The 18,852-nt window shown below is 40.3% G+C and overlaps 2 protein-coding genes across 2 annotated transcripts; one reads left to right on the top strand and one right to left on the bottom strand.

Moving 5' to 3' along the window:
* Positions 1–1,091: 1,091 nt before the first annotated feature.
* Positions 1,092–5,214, top strand: cyb5b (cytochrome b5 type B). Its single transcript, XM_084023967.1, has 5 exons — positions 1,092–1,554; positions 2,345–2,473; positions 2,851–2,877; positions 3,010–3,041; positions 3,783–5,214. Exons 1-5 carry the CDS (start codon positions 1,354–1,356, stop codon positions 3,871–3,873), a joined length of 480 nt encoding a protein of 159 aa, XP_083880093.1. The 5' UTR covers positions 1,092–1,353; the 3' UTR covers positions 3,874–5,214.
* A 5,048-nt stretch (positions 5,215–10,262) lies between these two features.
* On the bottom strand, positions 10,263–12,519 carry LOC311014971 (adenosine receptor A2b; the record flags this gene model as incomplete). Its single annotated transcript, XM_084011947.1, has 2 exons — positions 10,263–10,555; positions 11,718–12,519. The coding sequence occupies 2 exons, from the start codon at positions 12,517–12,519 to the stop codon at positions 10,263–10,265; spliced, it is 1,095 nt and encodes a 364-aa protein (XP_083868073.1).
* Between the last annotated feature and the right edge of the window lie 6,333 nt (positions 12,520–18,852).

Genomic DNA, 18,852 nt, shown 5'->3' with positions numbered 1-18,852 from the left:
TTTCTCAATTCTTCTTCTTCTTCGTTGGTGTATTTTATACCAGTTTGGAGGCGCATTACCGCCACCTATCGGATTGGAGTAAGGTACAAGATAAATAAAGATAATTGTTTTCGCTGAAGCAATTTGTTTTAAAACGTAATAATAATGGAGTGCCTGCTGTTATTATTAAAGAGAAGTCATCATTATCATTATTATTATGAAAAGTCATGCTGTTTTTCCTCCCTGTTGACTGAAAGGTAATTTCTCTTGATATTGTATTTCCTACATGAAGCAGTGCATGTTTGATTATTTCTGGTTGGCTATACTGTGAGGAAATTAGATTCAAGTCTCATAAGACACTTTGACAAATACCTGAATGTGGTGAAATAGCCTACTTACAAAACATGTAAAGCACATGGTGAACCAGGCCAGGCCCCCTATCAGCGCAAAAAGAGGCACATCAACACATGTTAATACCATGTGTAAAAATGTAACATAATTTAAGTAAAGTATTTTGCCATACATTTATTCAGATTGATATGCATCAGTCCAAATAAAATCCCCCAAATGAAGAAAGCACTGTAATCTTACAGCAAAGGACATTTTATTTTTGACGAGTTATTCTGCAGTTTGTGTTCTCACTGTGTGACAAATGTATGGAAAAGCACTGAGAAATTATTATAATTCGTTTTTACATGTACCATTAATGGAGCACGTCTACTACCTATATATTCAAATTACAAGAATATAAGCAGCTTTTTCTGGGTTTTGGAGTTGTTTAGTGTTCACTTAATGTGGTATATATTTACGTGATATTTACACATAATATAATGTAAATATCCCAAATAATGTGTTATAATTCTCAATTTTATTACGATTATTATTCTGATTATTATATCCCAAACCGTGCCAAAACAAAGAACATTTTACGTTCATAGGAAAGGCAAAAACTATTATGCGCACGTATGCGCAATGATAGCGCACAGTTGACGACCTTTAAAAATGTCCAAGTCTTGTGATCGTCAAGCAGTCGATTTTAATTGGTCAGCTCTCCGAAAGCCAGTTTCATTGGTCAGTTGTTCTGTTTGTGGTCCATGCTGATTGGACACGCATGTCATTGGTCTGTTTCCCCATGTCTGCTGATGTGCCGGCTTAGGGTGTATTTCTTGTCTTTCGTAATTTGTTAAGTATTTGCGCCCGTGGTAACACTTTTGTTTATGACATCACGCCTCGGTGGTGTCATAAGGAGATTTTTGAGCAAAACCGGTCGTACTCCAAACAGGCTGCAAACTGATCTTGAGACGTGGCTCCGAAGCTAACGTTAGCTGGCTTCTCTGTCGATATAGAGCATAAGTTATTTGCAATAACGTTAGAATGGGCGAGGAAATGGAAGATAACCCCATGAACACATGCACCGGATCCGTTAATGATTCCAATGTGGAAGAAAATGGCGAATCAGTAGAAGGTGGAGAAAAATATTACACGTTAGAAGAAATAAGAGAACATAATTTGAGCACTGGCGCATGGCTCGTCATCCACGATAAAGTGTATGACATCACGGGTTTCCTTGAAGAGGTAAGGATTAAGTAATTCATACTTTCTTCCAGCTGGCAGCAACTACTTAGTCACTTCTGCTACGTTACCTATAAACGTGTGTTTAGCTTAGTCTGGTTAGCTGTCTCGGCTAAGATTACTTCCTGGAATTATAAGACGTTAGTTACGTGTTGACGTGTAACCGTCGCTGTCTGTATTCGCTTAATACGTCAACGAACAGCGACGCAATCTAGCGTTTATCTTTAAAGTCCAAAGTTTAGAGTTTCCTCGTTGTTAAACCACATCAACAGTGATTGTACTTTACGTTAACTGTTAGCTAACGTTAGCTAACAACTAACGCTGTTTCCCCGTATGTGCATAACGTTACTCTTACCGTAATATACAATTAAGAGCAACATATTGTGACCAATCAATGTAGAAATGTAACGTGTAGTATCTCAGGCTAATTTTAAACAATTATTGCATCTTGATCCCGTTGTATAAGAGTCTGACACTTATCGAGCTCACTTAGACCTAAGTTAAGTTATTTTAATACTGGAGCTGCTCATTTGAACTAACATTAGATTAAGGAATTCACTCTATTTTATAAATTGGTTGTTTGTTATGTATGTCAAATCACAATCTATGAAGCAACTGCCAGCTTTAGTTGTCAATAATTGTAGGGCATATAATGGAAATGTAAGGTTAAATATCCCAATATTGTACAAATACAGTACTTGAGTGGATGTACTTGTCTACTCACTGAAGGATCATGGGGAAGTTAGAAAATGTCAACACTCTGTGTGTGTGTGAACCCATTGTATGATTTCAGCATCCCGGAGGTGAGGAGGTTTTGCTGGAGCAGGCAGGTGCAGATGCCACAGAGAGCTTTGAGGATGTGGGCCATTCCACAGATGCCAGGGAGATGCTCCTGCAGTACTACATCGGGGAGCTTCACATGGTAAGATCAGGCCTCTGTAGGCTCTGAAAGACCTGATTCATAGGAAACCAAAAAACATGACTATGCCAGAACACTCAAAACAGGCACCTGAAAGTGAGTGAAAGGTTCAAAATGCCAAGTCTATCTTAAAATAGTTTTGACAGAAACAAAAAGTTGCACATTCAAAAGGTAGTTTTAAATTGTCAAACTTAATAAACAGAATTGAAATAAAAGCATTCCAAGCCAAATTACTGCAGTAATTATAAAACTAATATTGTGTTGTGAGATAGTAATACTGGTGAATATAATTACCTGTGCTGTGTGAGGTATTTACTGATTTTTTACTGTTTTTTGTGTAATAATGATAGTCATACTAATTTATTGTTTTTTATTTGCAGGATGACAGACAAAAGGAGAGCACAAAAGTAAGCCCCCTTTTGTTCACCTGAACTGCAACAGAAACGTCACTGGAACAGAATTAACAGGGATGATGCAAAGGTTTTGGTTTTGAGCTAAATCCTACAATATCCTTAATGTGTGTCCTTTTTCTGCTACAGGATGAAAATGACACTAACTCAGGAGAGTCGAGGTAAGTTTCCGTGATGAACGCTGTGTGTCACACTCATGAACCCAAAAGTCAAGTTTCTTGCCGCCAGTGAAGATTGATCACTGTACTTTGTAAACAAAGTCCTTTTATTGATGGCTCAGAAATGCTTCCGGAAATAAGTGAGAGGAAAACAGGGAGACAGTGCAACTTATTTTTGCTGATGTGTATGAATCCCTGTAAATATGGAGAATAACATGTATGTATTATTGATTTAAATTAAAATGACTAGTTACTGCAGAATCAGGTGACTAAAAAGGCCACAATAACTTTGATGAACTAAAAGCACTATGAAAGAGTTGAAGTTGTAAAATGAAAGCACAGGATGACTCCCAGCCTGGAGCTTTCAGTCACAAGGGAGCCAACACACTAAAGCATACCTGAGTTATAGTCCATTTTACTCTAAATGCAACCATAAATTATCAAATTAACATCAAGTTGTATTGAAGAAGATTTGGGGATTGAGGCGGTAAATGCGTGTTTAGTTACTTATGTTTCAATAATATCCCATTTTGGGATTTAAAAAGTACATCTATTTATGTATGCTATTACGAAGTTTACTGCGATTATGAATCAAGTTAGAATTATGGTCTTCTTCTCGTAGACTCCTATGCAGTTCCACTTCTTTTTGCAACCAGAGGACTTGCCCACTGATAGTCACATTAAAACGAAGCAATGAGTCTTATATCCTATATGATTAATGTTTATTAATTTTTCTTCCAACAGCTCCTGGACAACATGGTTGATACCTGCTATTGCTGCAATTGTCGTCGGTGTGGTGTATCGCTACTACATGCTTGAACACAAGTCTTCTTGAGTGCTGGCGTCCTGTTTTCATCTTTCTTTTCATCGGGAGGCCTTGAAATGTTCGACCAAAACCTCCTCACACTGAACGCACACAATTAGTAATGTCTGCGTCCTTTTCAACAAGAACAGGAGGGGAGCAGTTTGATAAAGTACTTGTATCCTTGTCTATTTACATAGTGCTCCAAACAACCAGTTGAGCAGAGACTTTATTGAATTATCTGCCTTCAGTTTCTTTACGATTCATTGTGACTATGCCTGTTATCATTAATGTTAAATTTTGTCCTTAATTTAAACTTATATATGCATTTGATTCATTTTGGTCTCTGTATGTTATTTGCCTTCTGAGAGAGAGATTATTTGAACAGCCTGGTACACCATCATTACCCTGATGGACAGAATGGAAATGTTGGAGGAGATGGAATGAATGGTGATGAAATCAGGGTTTTAATTAAATGTGACCATTCTACTTATTACACTGAATGATAACAATGCATTTAAATAAAATGGAAAAAACTTTACTGCTACCTTACTGTCGATACGAATCAGGAGTTTATTACATTCCCTCTTTAAGGCGTTCTGGTTAAGCATTGCTTGATTGCAATTATCGCTTGGGTTTAAATGCGTCATCTTTCCAATTATGTAATTGGAGTGTCAAATCTTTGTTCCTTTTTGAAAATACAGTCGTGAGTTGTATTGTAGTTGTGATTATTTAAGGTACAATGTGTTCTGTCATTTCTACAGTTCTATTATCAGGAAGTAGATGTTCAAAATGCCTGAACCATATCTTAATATAATTGTATGTAGTATATAATACAATAATATTTTATTACCTAGTTATAATAGCTGACAGTGAATGATTAGGGAATACCATTGAAATAAGTATTTTTATTTGATTTTTCCGTTTTAAATGCTATTGTTCCTCGCCATGTGTTATTTTAAACTGGTGCTTTATCAAAACGTTCTGGTGTGTTTCAGGCCACAGTGCATGCATATACATATAGACATTTATATATGTACACACATTTTTTTATTTACTCAACATTGTTGAATACTCAAGGTTGCAGTTCAGAAGTTGTCACTGTTAACTATGTAATGGTAAATATAAGCTTTGCATAACACTACTACACTCAATCCTTTTATTGTACATTCTGAACAATAATTTGAAGTCCATTCACCACCCGTCAATTCCTAAATGTTCAAAACTTCTGAATTCAAGCTGCTGCTATTTTTACTTGTGACTAGTATTATTGCAAATGTCAAAATCTAGTTGGATGATTAAAGGTAAATATTTGCCATCTTTACATTTGAACTGTCATTTCCTGTCATAAAAAGTCTATTTGAATAAAACAAATCTTTCAAAAAGGTGTCACTGGTTACTGAAACACTTGATAATATACACATTATAAAACCTGCGATATGCCTTATCACTCTTAACAATATGTTTATTTAGTTAACTGCTCTTTTGGAAATCATTTCCCTTCCTTTGGCAATTTTTAGACATACAAAAAGAAATGTTAAAGTAATGACAATTAAGCGTATGAAACAACGTTAGGTATGTGGGAACAAAGAATAATCATAAATAAGTACAGGACAGGCTGGGCAGCGGGTGCTTGTTCTGTGATTGTAAGGCATTGTGGCAGTGGGTAAATTCATAATAGCAAAAGGAATATGGCATGTCAAAACATGTAATTTGACCAAGGACTGTGCCACGGTTATGCACTTATACACTGATTTGTTTTTCTGTTTCATAGTGCGATACCAGCACAAAGTGAATAATACTTGAGTCTGCATTTGCCTGCTCCCCTCAGCTATTTTCTTTTTGGAGAGGAACAGGAAGGAGTGATTGAAATTCAACATCCATAAGAGCCCCTCACAGCACGGACTGCCCACGACCAGCAAACCACAGAGATCACAAATCAACCCCGATAGAGTCATTCTAATCCAATCCAGCAGGACAAATCAAGAACAATTGATAAATTGTTTAAAATGAATAAAGCATTTCAGTTCATCTGAAAAAAAGACTTCTTTACAATTTGTGAATGTGCACAATTATAGCAACAAAGACCATTGAGAATTCTTGATTAATTAAAATAAATATAAATATATGAAATGACCGGAAGTCATCCTATTAACACCACCACCAGTCATATATTCACTATACATTTTTGCCATGCCATACTAAGTATAAACACAAGGTGGCACTACAACCTCAAGATATTATTGTATGTCAGTTGTGTCATTTGGCCTTTAGCAGAAACAACAAAAATATATTTTAAAAATGGTTTATCTGACTTGTGCACCCACTCTTAATAAATCCATAACAGAATCCAGTCGTGTTTCCCTCCAGGTTCTCATGGCCATGGAACGGCAGTAAACTCACACACAATGCTGGCAAAGACGTTATACAATGATGAAAAACAACCTGCAACATTATTACTGCAAGACTGATAAAGATTGCGTACAATGAGATGGTTTGAAATCATGGCTAGAGACTATATACTGACAGAATTTTTTTATTTTTTTGCACTCCTGCCTATACTTGCTTTAGAAATGTGTTCGATCTTAATTATAGATATTCTCCGTTTTTGAACCCAAAGCATTAAAGATGCTTTGCATTTACATCAGCCTTGATGTAGTGGCAGTCATTCTGACCAGACAGAATAATGACGTCCTATGAGACAGCATAGTGTATTTGTGGGGGGTATGTGAAGCCCTCAGACAGACATCATTCCCCATGACTGGATGATCTGTCATTTCTATCGGCATTCATCCTCAAGGAGAGCTGAGGCTGCTAATGCACAACACTCCAATGTCCCAGGAGACCTTCTCGGCCAAAATCTCAAACAGCTGGAAAAACATGCTGGATGCTGCAGGAATAAACTTACCTACAGTATCATTTCATGACTAGAAACAATGTTTTTAATAAAAAAAGAATGGACACGGTCAGTATTCTATTAAATAAGACAGCTCAGATAGATCAGATGGATAGGATAGATAAATCCATTCAGAAGCCAAAGCATTAGATTCTCATATTCCGATTACATTCAATGATGTGCTTTAACTGCCACCCCTGTATTCCAGGCTCGACCTCTTATCTAACATGGCATTGGTAGGTAGTAATTAGCATAATGCAATTCAAGTGATTCATCATAAGACACTTTATCAGATGTGAAACCGAAGAAAGTGAACAGTGAGAGCATCAATCCATTATCTGTAAATGCTCATCCTAGTCAGAGTCGCAGGCTGGCTGGAGCCAATCCCAGCGGTAACTGGGTGAAGGTATAAGGTACACCCTGAACAGGCCAGCATGCTATGTGTTTGACTGTGGGAGGAAGCCAGAGTACCCGGAGAGAACATGCAAACTCCACACAGAGCTCAGGCCCCTCTTGCTGTGAGGTGAAAGTGCAAACCACAACCCCACCCAACACAGAGGGCCTGCCGATGCCACGCTTGAGTCTCTGGAGACCCGATACAACAAGACCTCTGTTGTAGGAGAACACCTCGTCAAGCCTGCTGATGGGGAGCTGGAGTTGGTTACTCCTACCATACAGTGCTGTACTGCATTCGCATGGCAGAGGTAACAACTGATCATCCTGTCAAGGATCTCGATGGGCCTTGATCCTGCCAGGTAAGCCAGACTTGTCCACACTGGTGAGCCAAGTCTCAAGCTTCTTCATGGTTGCTTGGACTGCAGCTGCATCCCTGAGACTACAGTCGAAACATATTGCCATGGCCTGTGACTGTTTTTTTCCCGTGATAGATGGTATTGCAACAGGTTCCTCAAAAAAGCTTAACCTGTCCATCACCTTCCCCCTCTTCGATGCTATGGCCCTCGACTTGGCTGGCTTGAAGGTCATTCCTGCCCAGGTCCTGGGGGAACCCGTGCCACCGGGCACTGATGGAGCGGTGACAGGTGGTCCATGAAGGGTCTGATGGGAGGGTTGCTGAATGCCAGCACTCTAATTCTAAGCAGCCTTGACTGTCTTGCAAGCATCCGAATCTCTTTCCACAGTTGATGGCTATTACTGCCCTCCGATGGTATATGGATTTGGTTGTCTTGTGCTTCTCCACACCAAACCGCTCCGTTTCAAAATGACAATGTTGGTGGTCAGCGCCTAGAGTCGCCTGTTTGTATCTTTTGCTGTTGAGCCGATGATTCTGGCTGCATCCTGCAAACAGCCTGTGCTGTTCTGCTGGAGGCCAGCTGATCCGATGCTGCTGAACTACACGTAGAAGCTGGAGAGTAAAGCACTTGGAGGTTCAGGGCTCTTTGAAGTGACTCCGGCTGGGCTCCAACTGAGTCTAACCAGGTGTGGATCCTGTGTGCTGCACTACGCTGCCCTGCTTTGAGCATTTCATTAAGACCATGCTTGTTTTTGCAAACAGCATGGACAAATTCCATGTATGAATTAGTGATACTTATAAACTCCTGAATTCAATTTATGTACATTAGATATTGAGAAAACACTGCAAGCATGAATTACTAATAATTCTGCTTTCCAGTTCTATCTTCAGAAAACCAAATCAACAGCAGCATCTACACGCGTTTGTAGCCCAACAACACATCTGGCGCAGATACATCCACAGCACACGAAAGCAGTGATGTTCACTTGAAACCTTTGTCTGACAAGGCAGAGCAGCTCATGCAGTAACATGCTGTCATAGTGTAGGAGTGAACAACTAAGAGATATGAGTAAGTTACCCTGCCCTTCACTGTTCGTTTGACAGGTCGATTTTATTATTTAGTATTGGTGTGTGTTGTGTGGTAGGTGGTTGTATGTCAAGTCAATTGGCAATAGTTATAACTGCAGCAGGTGGGGATGGAGGGGTTTTGGCATTGGTGTCTGGATAGGTGGGTTGATGAGAGCCTCTATGTATTTATGTATGTTGTGTCTGTTGCTGTAACAATGTCTTGTCTGGTATTGTATGTTGGACCCCCTTGAAAACGAGATGACTGTTCATCTCAAGGGGTTATCCATAAATAAACTTCATTTACTAATGTGGAGAGCAGCAGGAAAAATGGCAGATACAAATTACAATAGAGTTATTGTAGACGCTTCTCAATTTAACATCATTATAATTCTGTAAAAATTATATTTTTACATGAGATACATTTGTAAATATGAAACTCAGATAAGTGAAGACGCAATTCATAGGCATAATACTTTATTTCATTATTCATAAACCAATACATTATCAAATATTTGTTCATTCTTTATAAAATTAAGAATTTAGAAACATCAAAATATATACATACATAGGCCATTATCAAGTCGGCCATTGTTTTCTCATAATTTAGTGACAGACCTTCCGATAGTGAACACCATAACCGCTTCGACAAGTGCGAGGAGAGGGCGATCATTTGCATATGCACTAACATGAATGATGGGGACATCAAGCAGCAACCAAAAGGCTAAAAAAATGTTGCTGAATTTAAGTTTCTTTTGAATGTATTTGGAAAACTATACCCTTCATTACCTTAAAATCTAAATCAGTCTTCACCCTGATAGTTCACTATTCAGACAAAGATGAATATGGGCTTAATATCTCAAAATAAATAACCGCAGCCTCAGAAGTTACCAGAGTTATCTCTTGCCGGCACAAATGTAGTGACCTTTCTACAGTGTAGCTGCAAAATTAGTTTTCTCCTTGAATACACTGAAATGCCGTCACTTAAAGGTTAACTTCTCCCAGATGTTATATGCCACGGTCTTTGACGTGCTGTTTAAATTGAAGAGGAGTTAGACGGCCTTAATCCTTCAAAGCACTTGTAATCGGATAGTGATGTCAATTCACAAATGTGTCATGAAAAGAAATCTAAATATCAGTTTCTTGTGATGATCTAATTGACTTACCTCAAATGACTCAACTGAAATATGTTGACTGAGGCAACCGAGTCTAAAGACGCAACAGCTGACAATTAAAAGATTATATTGATCGATGCAGAGTAATGGTAGGCATTTCTGGGGCACAGACGAGGCTGATGGCTTACTATAAAACAACTAAAAAAGGTGGTTTAAGAGGCCTTCTCTGACAGTAAAGCAAGACATGGCAAGACTGTGTGCATGAGTAAAACAAAAAAATCCAAATAAGTTATAAATTGAGCCTGTTTCACTCATCTGAACACTTCTTTTAGACTGCAAATTGATAAAAAAAATAAAATAAAGAATATACAGTAATCAATAACTCATTACAAGGATGTAGACTATACAGTGGTTATTTGGAGTACGTGCCATCGTAGCCTGTCTTGGTGCCTGTCTACCGTTCGATACCTTATGTAGGGATATGTCACATGTAACATGGTCTAAGTTGACCATCCCAGCCAGAGAATACAAGACTGCACAGAGGAGACCGACCGTGTCCCTTACCATGCCAGCGGTGCTCTTCGGGTGCCGACGTCTAAGCCAAACTCAGCAGGGTGCAGGTGGACGAGACACTGGAAGAACGCTCATGGACACCGTTGTTATTATCCAGAATTCCTGACACAAACTGTGTCTTTGAAGCGCTGCACCCAAGGGTGTCAGCCAGTTTGGGGCAGAGGGCCCAAGTCAGTCTCTGGATGACGAGGTGGAATTTCCTGCGGAAGCTTCGGTTTATCCAGAAGTAGAAGATGCAGTTGAGGAAACCATTGGAGGTCGGCAGCCATACTACCACAAACTCGATCCACTCTGGTACGCTGCTCCCTGAGACCGCTGTGGGGCAGAAATATGGGGATTGAAAGGGAGCAAGCAGTCACAGCAACAGCCAACACAAGAAAAATTAAGCAAAAACAGTCTAGTTATGGCTGGTTTATGATGGCTTTAAATTGATATATCTTTTCTTCAGAGATGCAAGTCTTTCCTCCTGGCAGCAATGATGTGAAGCCATCAACGTTACATTTATAGGAGATATAAAAGTACAAAATTAACATTGGGTTTGGTGAGGTGGTGGCTAACTAGCATTTGGACAGCAGCCCACTTTGAAAGTTAAGACTTTTAGCTTCATTTTGCAAGGACTTTCATCCATATCGGATAAACTACCGCCCTTTTTGTGAAAGGTCTTCACTTCTAAAAAAATATTCAGCCGTGACTCCACTTTAATTCTCGATTACTCCAAGACGGCATGTGGCTGGGGTGAATGAGAAATTAAAAAAGCATGAGTCATATAGTCATGGCCATAATTCCATAAACATCTTTGACAGCTATTTAATTCAGCGCAGTCAAAGCTGAAAACAATGGAGAAATGTATTGAAAGGCCATTAAATGTAGATTGAATTGTAAATTAAGATGTTCAAATTCTTGAGTTTGAAATCACTTTCTACCTCGGAGCCCAGACGTGCCATATCAACAAAGCCCTGGTTGAACATCGACGTTGCCCCTTGGATTCAAACATGACCTTCATTCAAAATCATGTCATCAACAAAGCCGTAGTTCTAAAAACCCTAAACTTCCCGGGATTATTATTATTAAAGAACCCATCTTCAAAAAGAGTGTTTTAATACATTTCAAAACAGTTAACGCCATCAGGATGCATTGGCTACCAATATTCTTTCATTTTCTTCAAGATATGACTCCCTCGAGACTCTTCATTTTGGAGTAAATTCAATTATGTGAGAGTCAAGATGTTCTCACAATGAACTACGCATGTAAATGTGAATTTTCACCACCTTTGCTAAGGAGTTTTAGTCTGTATGAAAGCCTCAGACATCCACCCATTGTCTATACTCCAACATCACTTTCTTGAATGGAGTTTTCTGTAAGAGTGTCATCAACAGAATTAGAGAAGATTAAGGGAGTCATACAACAGAGAGTGTGTGTCAGATCCCTGCATTTCCCTTCTCCTGTAAACGTTTACTTCCACTGAGGCATTGCTTACCGTTGTATATCATGGCTGCCATGCAGGGCGTCCAGCAGGTGTAGTAGGCTGCCATCACAGGCACAAGCACTCGGGATGCCACATTGTGTCTGCTGCGATGCGCACAGTGGTATTTGCGCATTTTCAGTCTCTGTCGCTTGGCAGCGCACCACACTCGGAGGTTTGCGTATGTCATGATGATGGAGCAGGGGAAGAATATAAAACACGTCAGGCTCAGGGAGTAGCCCACATTCGTGGAGTAGGACGGATTGCAGACCAGCGACGCGGTAGAAAAGTGCACCTCGATGATGCCATCTGGGAATGGTATTGGCGACAGGAGGAAGGGAGGGAAGCACCAGGAGAACGCGATGAGGAGCAGGGTCCTCCTCCGCGTCATCAGAGAGGAGTATTGCAGCGGGTAAAACACCGCGATGTACCTCTCCAGGCTTATCGCGGCCAGCGTGTACATGCAGGTGGAGTAGACGGTGGCGTTGCAAAAGGCCACGACGTGACACAGCGCGTCCGGCCCGTCGGTGTAGTCCTTTAGCAGACTCAGGCCCAGATTCAAGGGCATGACCAGCAGTCCGAACGCGGAGTCTGCAGCAGTGAGAGAGAGGAGAAAGTACCGGGAGTTTCTCGACCAACCAGCCACGGAGGAAGTAATAACCAGGAGAACTGCAATATTTCCCAAAGTGATCATCACGCCTAAAACGCTAATTATGCTTACTTTGACGGCCCGGTGAGTCAGCTCGTGCAGTCTCTGGGGGTCAACGGCTGACAGGTTGGAGTCCTCGGGAGCGGAGACGTTAAGCGTTGAATACATGTTTCCTCACAGGGGCATGGCCGCCACATAAACTCCCCGAGTAGGTTGGAAGAAAAGTTAAAGGACGCAAAAGTGGACGCAGAGGTGGAGGTTTCCATTAGGAAGCAGCAGGCGCAGCTGCTGCCAGCCTTTCTCCCTTCATCAATCAGAGGCACACCTGGTGCAATTAGTGTTGGGTGGTGGTGACGCGCTGCTGCGCAAACATCCGCTTTGACGCTGACGCAATTCCTTAACTGCTAACAACATAATTGCTTTATAATTGTAGATGAAATTTGTTTATTCAATAGGTCCCTCTGTAGTTTGTGATCCATTAAGGTGCTCTTGAAATTAAGTCTATTTAGTTACAAAATGCAACTTAAAGGAAAAGTTCGGAATTTTGGACATAGGACCTCATTTCCAACTTACCCGAGGTGATATAGGTCGGTGGAGACCGTTTTCAGCACAATTGGTCCAGTCCTTATAGTTGCCCAAGTCACTGTTGCTAAACTGGTGTTGAGCTAGCGCACGTCAACGGTAACATCCAGCCTGTCACTAAAAACAGCTTTAACTGCTCCGCAGAACACCCGAGACAAATGCAGGCCCGGTTCCAGAACAGAATGCCTTGGGATGCATCTGAGATTACAGAGGGTGCACCAGTACTATACTAAAACCAGCTACCCAGCTTCAGTTCAGACTTCGCTTTTATACACGCAGGCCTCTCTACCATATAAAGCACTTCTGCGTAGTTCTACTGACATGTTGGGACAACAAACATTTACTGTGCTTAAAAGATGGTATCAGGGTGCGCGCATTTTGCACACGACACACGACGCGGCCGGCCACCGGCCGCCGAAGGCTATCACAGCAGCGCTGATATAGAGCGACAACATTGTGACCTCGAGCGTGATATTACTTTATACAACAGTTATATTTCGTAAAATGTACTGTTAATAATAATAATAATTGACAATAGATTGTGATTTGTTTGTTTATTTAATCATATAAACGGATGAAATTGCTTCCGCCAACAAAAATAGATCCCCACTGAGCGGACTGTTGCCAAGCAACATATAAACAAAACACCATACATAAATGCGGAGTGATTTTGACAGTTTGGTGAACAGTCAGAGTGATGTTGGAAGCTCATATCTCAACGGTATTTAATGGAAATTGTCACAAGTTTAACTACAATTTGTTTTGTGAGCAAGTATTTTATTATTTTTATCATATTTCTAAAAATGAAAATCTTTTTTTTTTTTTTTAATTGAGGGTGCAAACTATTTTTTTGGGGGTGCAATGCATGCTTATGCACCCCCGTAGAACCGGGCCTGGACAAATGTATTATAACGTCGGACTATCGATGTACATGTCAGTGTTGGTAGAATAATTAAAAAAATTAAACCAACCTTGCATTTTCAATGATAAAACATTTTGAGGGACTAGTTTCTCAGCAGCAGCGGAATTTTACTTTGCGTGTTAGTAGTAGTGCGTAAAAACGAAACCTAAGCGCCCTACAGTCGTGACAGCTAGTACTCGTAGCAGCGTTATAAAAATGGTGCGAAACCGAAACCGTCTTCCTCTGTAGCCTCACTAGCCCGGAGATAATATCAATCCGCCGCTGACGTAGCCTTAGCAACAACAGGGAACAAAGTATAAGCTATTCCAATGCCATGCAAGGTTGGTTTAATTTTTTTAATTATTCTACCAACACTGACATGTACATCGATAGTCCGACGTCATAATACATTTGTCTCGGGTGTTCTGCGGAGCAGTTAAAGCTGTTTTTAGTGACAGGCTGGATGTTACCGTTGACGTGACACCAGTTTAGCAACAGTGACTTGTGCAACTATGGACCGGACCAATTGTGCTGAAAACGGTCTCCACCGACCTATATCACCTCGGGTAAGTTGGAAATGAGGTCCTTTGTCCAAAATTCCGAACTTTTCCTTTAAAGGTTGAGTCGGTGATTCTATTCAGAAACACTTTCTGTTGTATTATTTGAAATCCTCGTAACATATCGATAGCAATGAATAAGTGGAACGCTCTGACATACATTTTTTTTTAAAACGTCATCTGTGGCCGTGACAGGACTGTAAAAACCCCGTTGAATCACAAAAGGTGAGCCAGAGAAAATAAGGCCTGCCTGTGTGTCAATGCTTACTTCCTGATTGCTAAAGCCCTGATTATGCTTCCGCGTAGTGATAACGCAACGGCCACGCAACGGCCACGCAGTTGCTTGGAGACCGTGATGGTTCTGTGTTGGGTTTACGTGTCGAAATGCAATTCAATGCCACACCGGTAAAGGGCGCTATGTTTTTTGTAAAGACTGACCGACCGACAGAGACTCTTGACGTATATCGTCGTTAGCCTCGTTATAGCCTATTTGTTTACTTTCCGTCTTTAAACATCCACTATTTTTCAGAACTTGGTGTTTTATTTCTTTGTGCAAAAGCGAGAAGGTGCAAACAATAAAACGAGGTGAAAACAATAAAACGAGGTGCAAACAATAAAACAAGGTGCAAACAATAAAACGAGGTGCAAACAATAAAACAAGGTGCAAACAATAAAACGAGGTGCAAACAATAAAACGAGGTGCAAACAATAAAACAAGGTGCAAACAATAAAACGAGGTGCAAACAATAAAAGTAGCCTATTAAAAGTTTAAATGGCGGTGTTTTTGAGTGGAAACCGGAAAGCAGTCTCCAGCGGATGTAGTTAGCGGACCAATCACAGCCAATGCCGCTGCGTTGGTGTTGCGTTGGTGTTGCGTTGGTGTTGCGTCGCCTCGACGCGCGTCTAGGATTTTTGGGAGGTGCACGTCAGGCCCTTGCGTTGGACGTAAGGGGGGTCCGCAAGCCCCCTTGCGTTGTGTCGACGCGGAAGCATAACTTGGGCTTAACACTTGTTTGGCGTTCTGGGGGAGTGGCTTTAAACCAGGTCTGAACGAAGGGGGCGGGACTTTTTCAGTTTAGTGATGCATTCAAAGTCAAAGTGTTTTTTCCAAATGACCTTCTCTGTCTTTAATATAATTTGCCTACTTTTATAAATGAAATAGAGGGATATTATATTTCATGTTTCAAGGTGAAAACTCCCCAAATCACCCTAAAGAATTAACTAGAACATGAACTGCACACGGCAGATGCAATCCATCATCCATCCAAAATGATGAAGCTACTTATTTAGTTTTATTCATGTATTCATAAAATTCAAATAAATTAATACAATGAAACAAAAGATGAGAGGTTAGACTTGTAATTAGCTTTCAGAACAATGAGTCATAACCCAAACTTGTTTTGAAGACAGGAAATACAGTTGAAATATGTAGGCACTAATTTATTAACATTATTGCAAAGAAGTATGCCTTTATATCTTTTGGTTATGACTTATTGATCACAAAGGCAAGAGACAAACTTAGTTGTTAATCTTTTTTGGTCTGATGATACGTCCTTAGAGCACCTCTGGTTTGATACCTGCATTCGTGAAGTGGGACTTATTTGTTCTCTCTATAGATTGATGTACAAATGTATGGTGCATGTGTTGATTTTGATATTAATATTGATGAGATATGTCTGTAGAAACATGAGGTCAAATAGTTCAGGTATCAAACAAGAGGGGCTCATTGTAGACATCGTCTCAGGGAGAAGTTCAGTGTGAGGTTTGGTGTAAAGGATAGGATTGTATTATTTCAGTTGTGAGTGAGTGAGTGAGTGAGTGAGCTCTGTGTCTGTCCATGGTTAATCTTGCAATCTGTAGCTGCAAACCACATAATATTTTGTGTGGCCAGTTATGGCTGCATGCTCAAGGACCTCTTGTGGTTGCAGTGACTCACACTTTGTCAAAACACCTGTTACCACTTGTTTTATACTACCATTGAACTACCACAACACACTGCTGAGTACATCACCCACTCAGCTAAGGTGAGTTTGATAAGTTTAACTTTGTTTTGGCAAGATTGTTTGAAATGTCCAGGTCCTGAGTGTAGAAAGCAGGTTCGCCAACAGGGTTTTAATCATTGAATCACATAATACAGCAGTGGCTGTTGCAGACACACCTGATGGAGGTCTGACCTATACTGCATGCGCCTGGTGTAATCATAATAGTAATAGTAGTAGTAATAATAGTGTGATTACTCTCTGAGGAATTTGAAAATAGGGTAACTCGATTTGTGCAAAAACAAATGTTTAAGTACATTTTATGAGATTTTATCCTCACAACCTACTCATGGCATATGACTGAGGTTTTGAGGTACTACTGAGGTAAGGCAACATGAATAGAAAGAATCTGAACCTTTACTTTATTTAGGCACACAACCACACTGTTGTCTGTGTATCCGGGTTTTAAATACAACAGGAATCCCCCAAATCTATACAGTGATTTTTTTTTCTTTTTCTATCTATTAGCACATTATACATGGATGCTGGGCTATTCCATACTTCTAATAATATGTAGAAGCTAAGTGCTCTCTCTGTGTCTTTATTAATACAATTAGCGAAACCCTGCAGGACTTTCCTCACATCGAGTAGGGCTGTCTCATTAATTGGAATTAATAAAGGTGATATGTGAGTAGTAGCCTAAATACTACACAGTATCACACAGGTGTAACCCATGCCTCTCATGAATAATTAATATTACAGAAACATTGTAGTACAAAATAGCGTGTAAAACAGATCTAATTTGATGTTTTCACTATCGCCATTGCCATATTTCAATGGTTCTGTTTATTGTAAATTGTCCAGTAGAGGCAAATAAAATTGCCAATGCCGACTGTATTCACAGCCACCCATTCCATCGAGCTCCAAGTTTGCAGGGCAGCACACCTTTGTAGGTTTCACCATCAACAATAACAATGCATCAGTCATCAATTCATCCCTATTAAGGTCCCACAGAAGATGTACGCTCTGCCACAACCTTAGGAAGCCTGACATCTTACAACCAATCATGGTCCAATTTCCACGATCACACACCATCAGTGTCAGGCTTTCCTCCGCCTCCTGTTCCAATGACAACCTTAAGTGTTTGTGTGTGCACAGCTGAGTGGTAGCTGCCAACTTATTTCCTCCAAAAACAAACATACTCTCTGAGGCAAGGGCAAAGAAAGGGGCAGGAAAGGTTGTTACTGACCTTTCCCACTCAGGTAACCATCTGTTTCAGAGTTATTCTTCTGTGTGACTCAGTCCATTAAACAGCACAGCAACACACTCTTCCCAGGCAGTCACCCATTCCCTCAGGGACAATAACCATCCTTGATGTATTATTCCCCCAAAAGACTACCAAACAATCATATACATCTCCATCCCATTTATATCAAGATGGTTTCAAACCTTGATATTAGAATAAGTACATCCTATGACCTTAAAAATGTCTTTGTCAACACAATGAACAAACACTATTGTACATTTAGATTAAAAAAATCCTTTATTTGTATCATTGAAATCAGGGAATGGAATAATATTTTGAATTCCATGAAGACATCTCCCTTCAGAATCCTATGTTACAGTATGTAACAGCAGAGAAGCAGCTGTGCCATAGGGGAACTTTATCTATCAAAAGTATACAGCACACAGGATTGACTGTAAATATACATGTTTATACAGTATATGGCCCTAAGACCCAGAGCTTTTCTGCTCTGCTGCCATGGCCGGATGCCCCAGAGGATATCTGACATGCATCTGAGTTTGATATAGTGCTTCTTGCTGTAATGAGCGGATTTCTCTCGGTGATGTCTAACACGAGGCCTGGAGGAGGGGGTGGACTCTTGGGTTAATGTACTCCATCCCCCTCCCCTATTTGCACTCCTTCATGCTCTTTGCACAGTCTATTGCATGCTCCTTACCTGATTCTGTCTCATTTTGAAAGGCTGTGGGAGCACTAGACAGTCACATACTGTATATAGCACAAGGTTCTACATATATTACTCAAGTGTAAAGCGTGAATTGTACATTTGTTTTAGGAGGACTATACTACATCCATTCATTTATTCCCTAAAATATTCCCAGTTTTGCTCATATATTTTTTCTGCTGGTCCTCATGATGCTACAGAATTGACTTGCGACCATTAAAGTGGATTGTCAGCCGATGTTTGTTGCACATTTTGAAAAAAAGAAGGAAGTGCACTCTGAGCCATTTCTTCTCCTTTTCAGTTCATTCATAAATCCAGCTGCTTTCAGAGTTTCTCAAATCAGGAGATGTTTCCACATGACAGAAGGTGAGTGTTTGTGTTCGGGTCAACATGTGGGAGTGTGCACACACCAGCCATACTTGGCCAAAGGTGTGTAATCGCAGTTGATCCCATGTGAACGTGAGTGAGATAGAGAGAGGATGGGTTTGTACATGCTTGCAATTGAATATCCTGTG

The sequence above is a fragment of the Eutrigla gurnardus genome (assembly GCF_963514095.1).
Source record: "Eutrigla gurnardus genome assembly, chromosome: 1".
NCBI lineage: Eukaryota > Metazoa > Chordata > Actinopteri > Perciformes > Triglidae > Eutrigla > Eutrigla gurnardus.
This window is presented reverse-complemented; position numbering and strand designations above follow the sequence as displayed.

What these genes read in the sequence shown, in the direction of transcription:
- cyb5b (XM_084023967.1), top strand. Translation starts at nt 1,354, where the DNA reads ATGGGCGAGGAAATGGAAGATAACCCCATGAACACATGCACCGGATCC. An exon ending in ACATCGGGGAGCTTCACATG is followed by an intron (nt 2,474 to 2,850) that starts GTAAGATCAGGC and finishes TTTTATTTGCAG; the next exon opens with GATGACAGACAAAAGGAGAG. An exon ending in GACAAAAGGAGAGCACAAAA is followed by an intron (nt 2,878 to 3,009) that starts GTAAGCCCCCTT and finishes TTTCTGCTACAG; the next exon opens with GATGAAAATGACACTAACTC.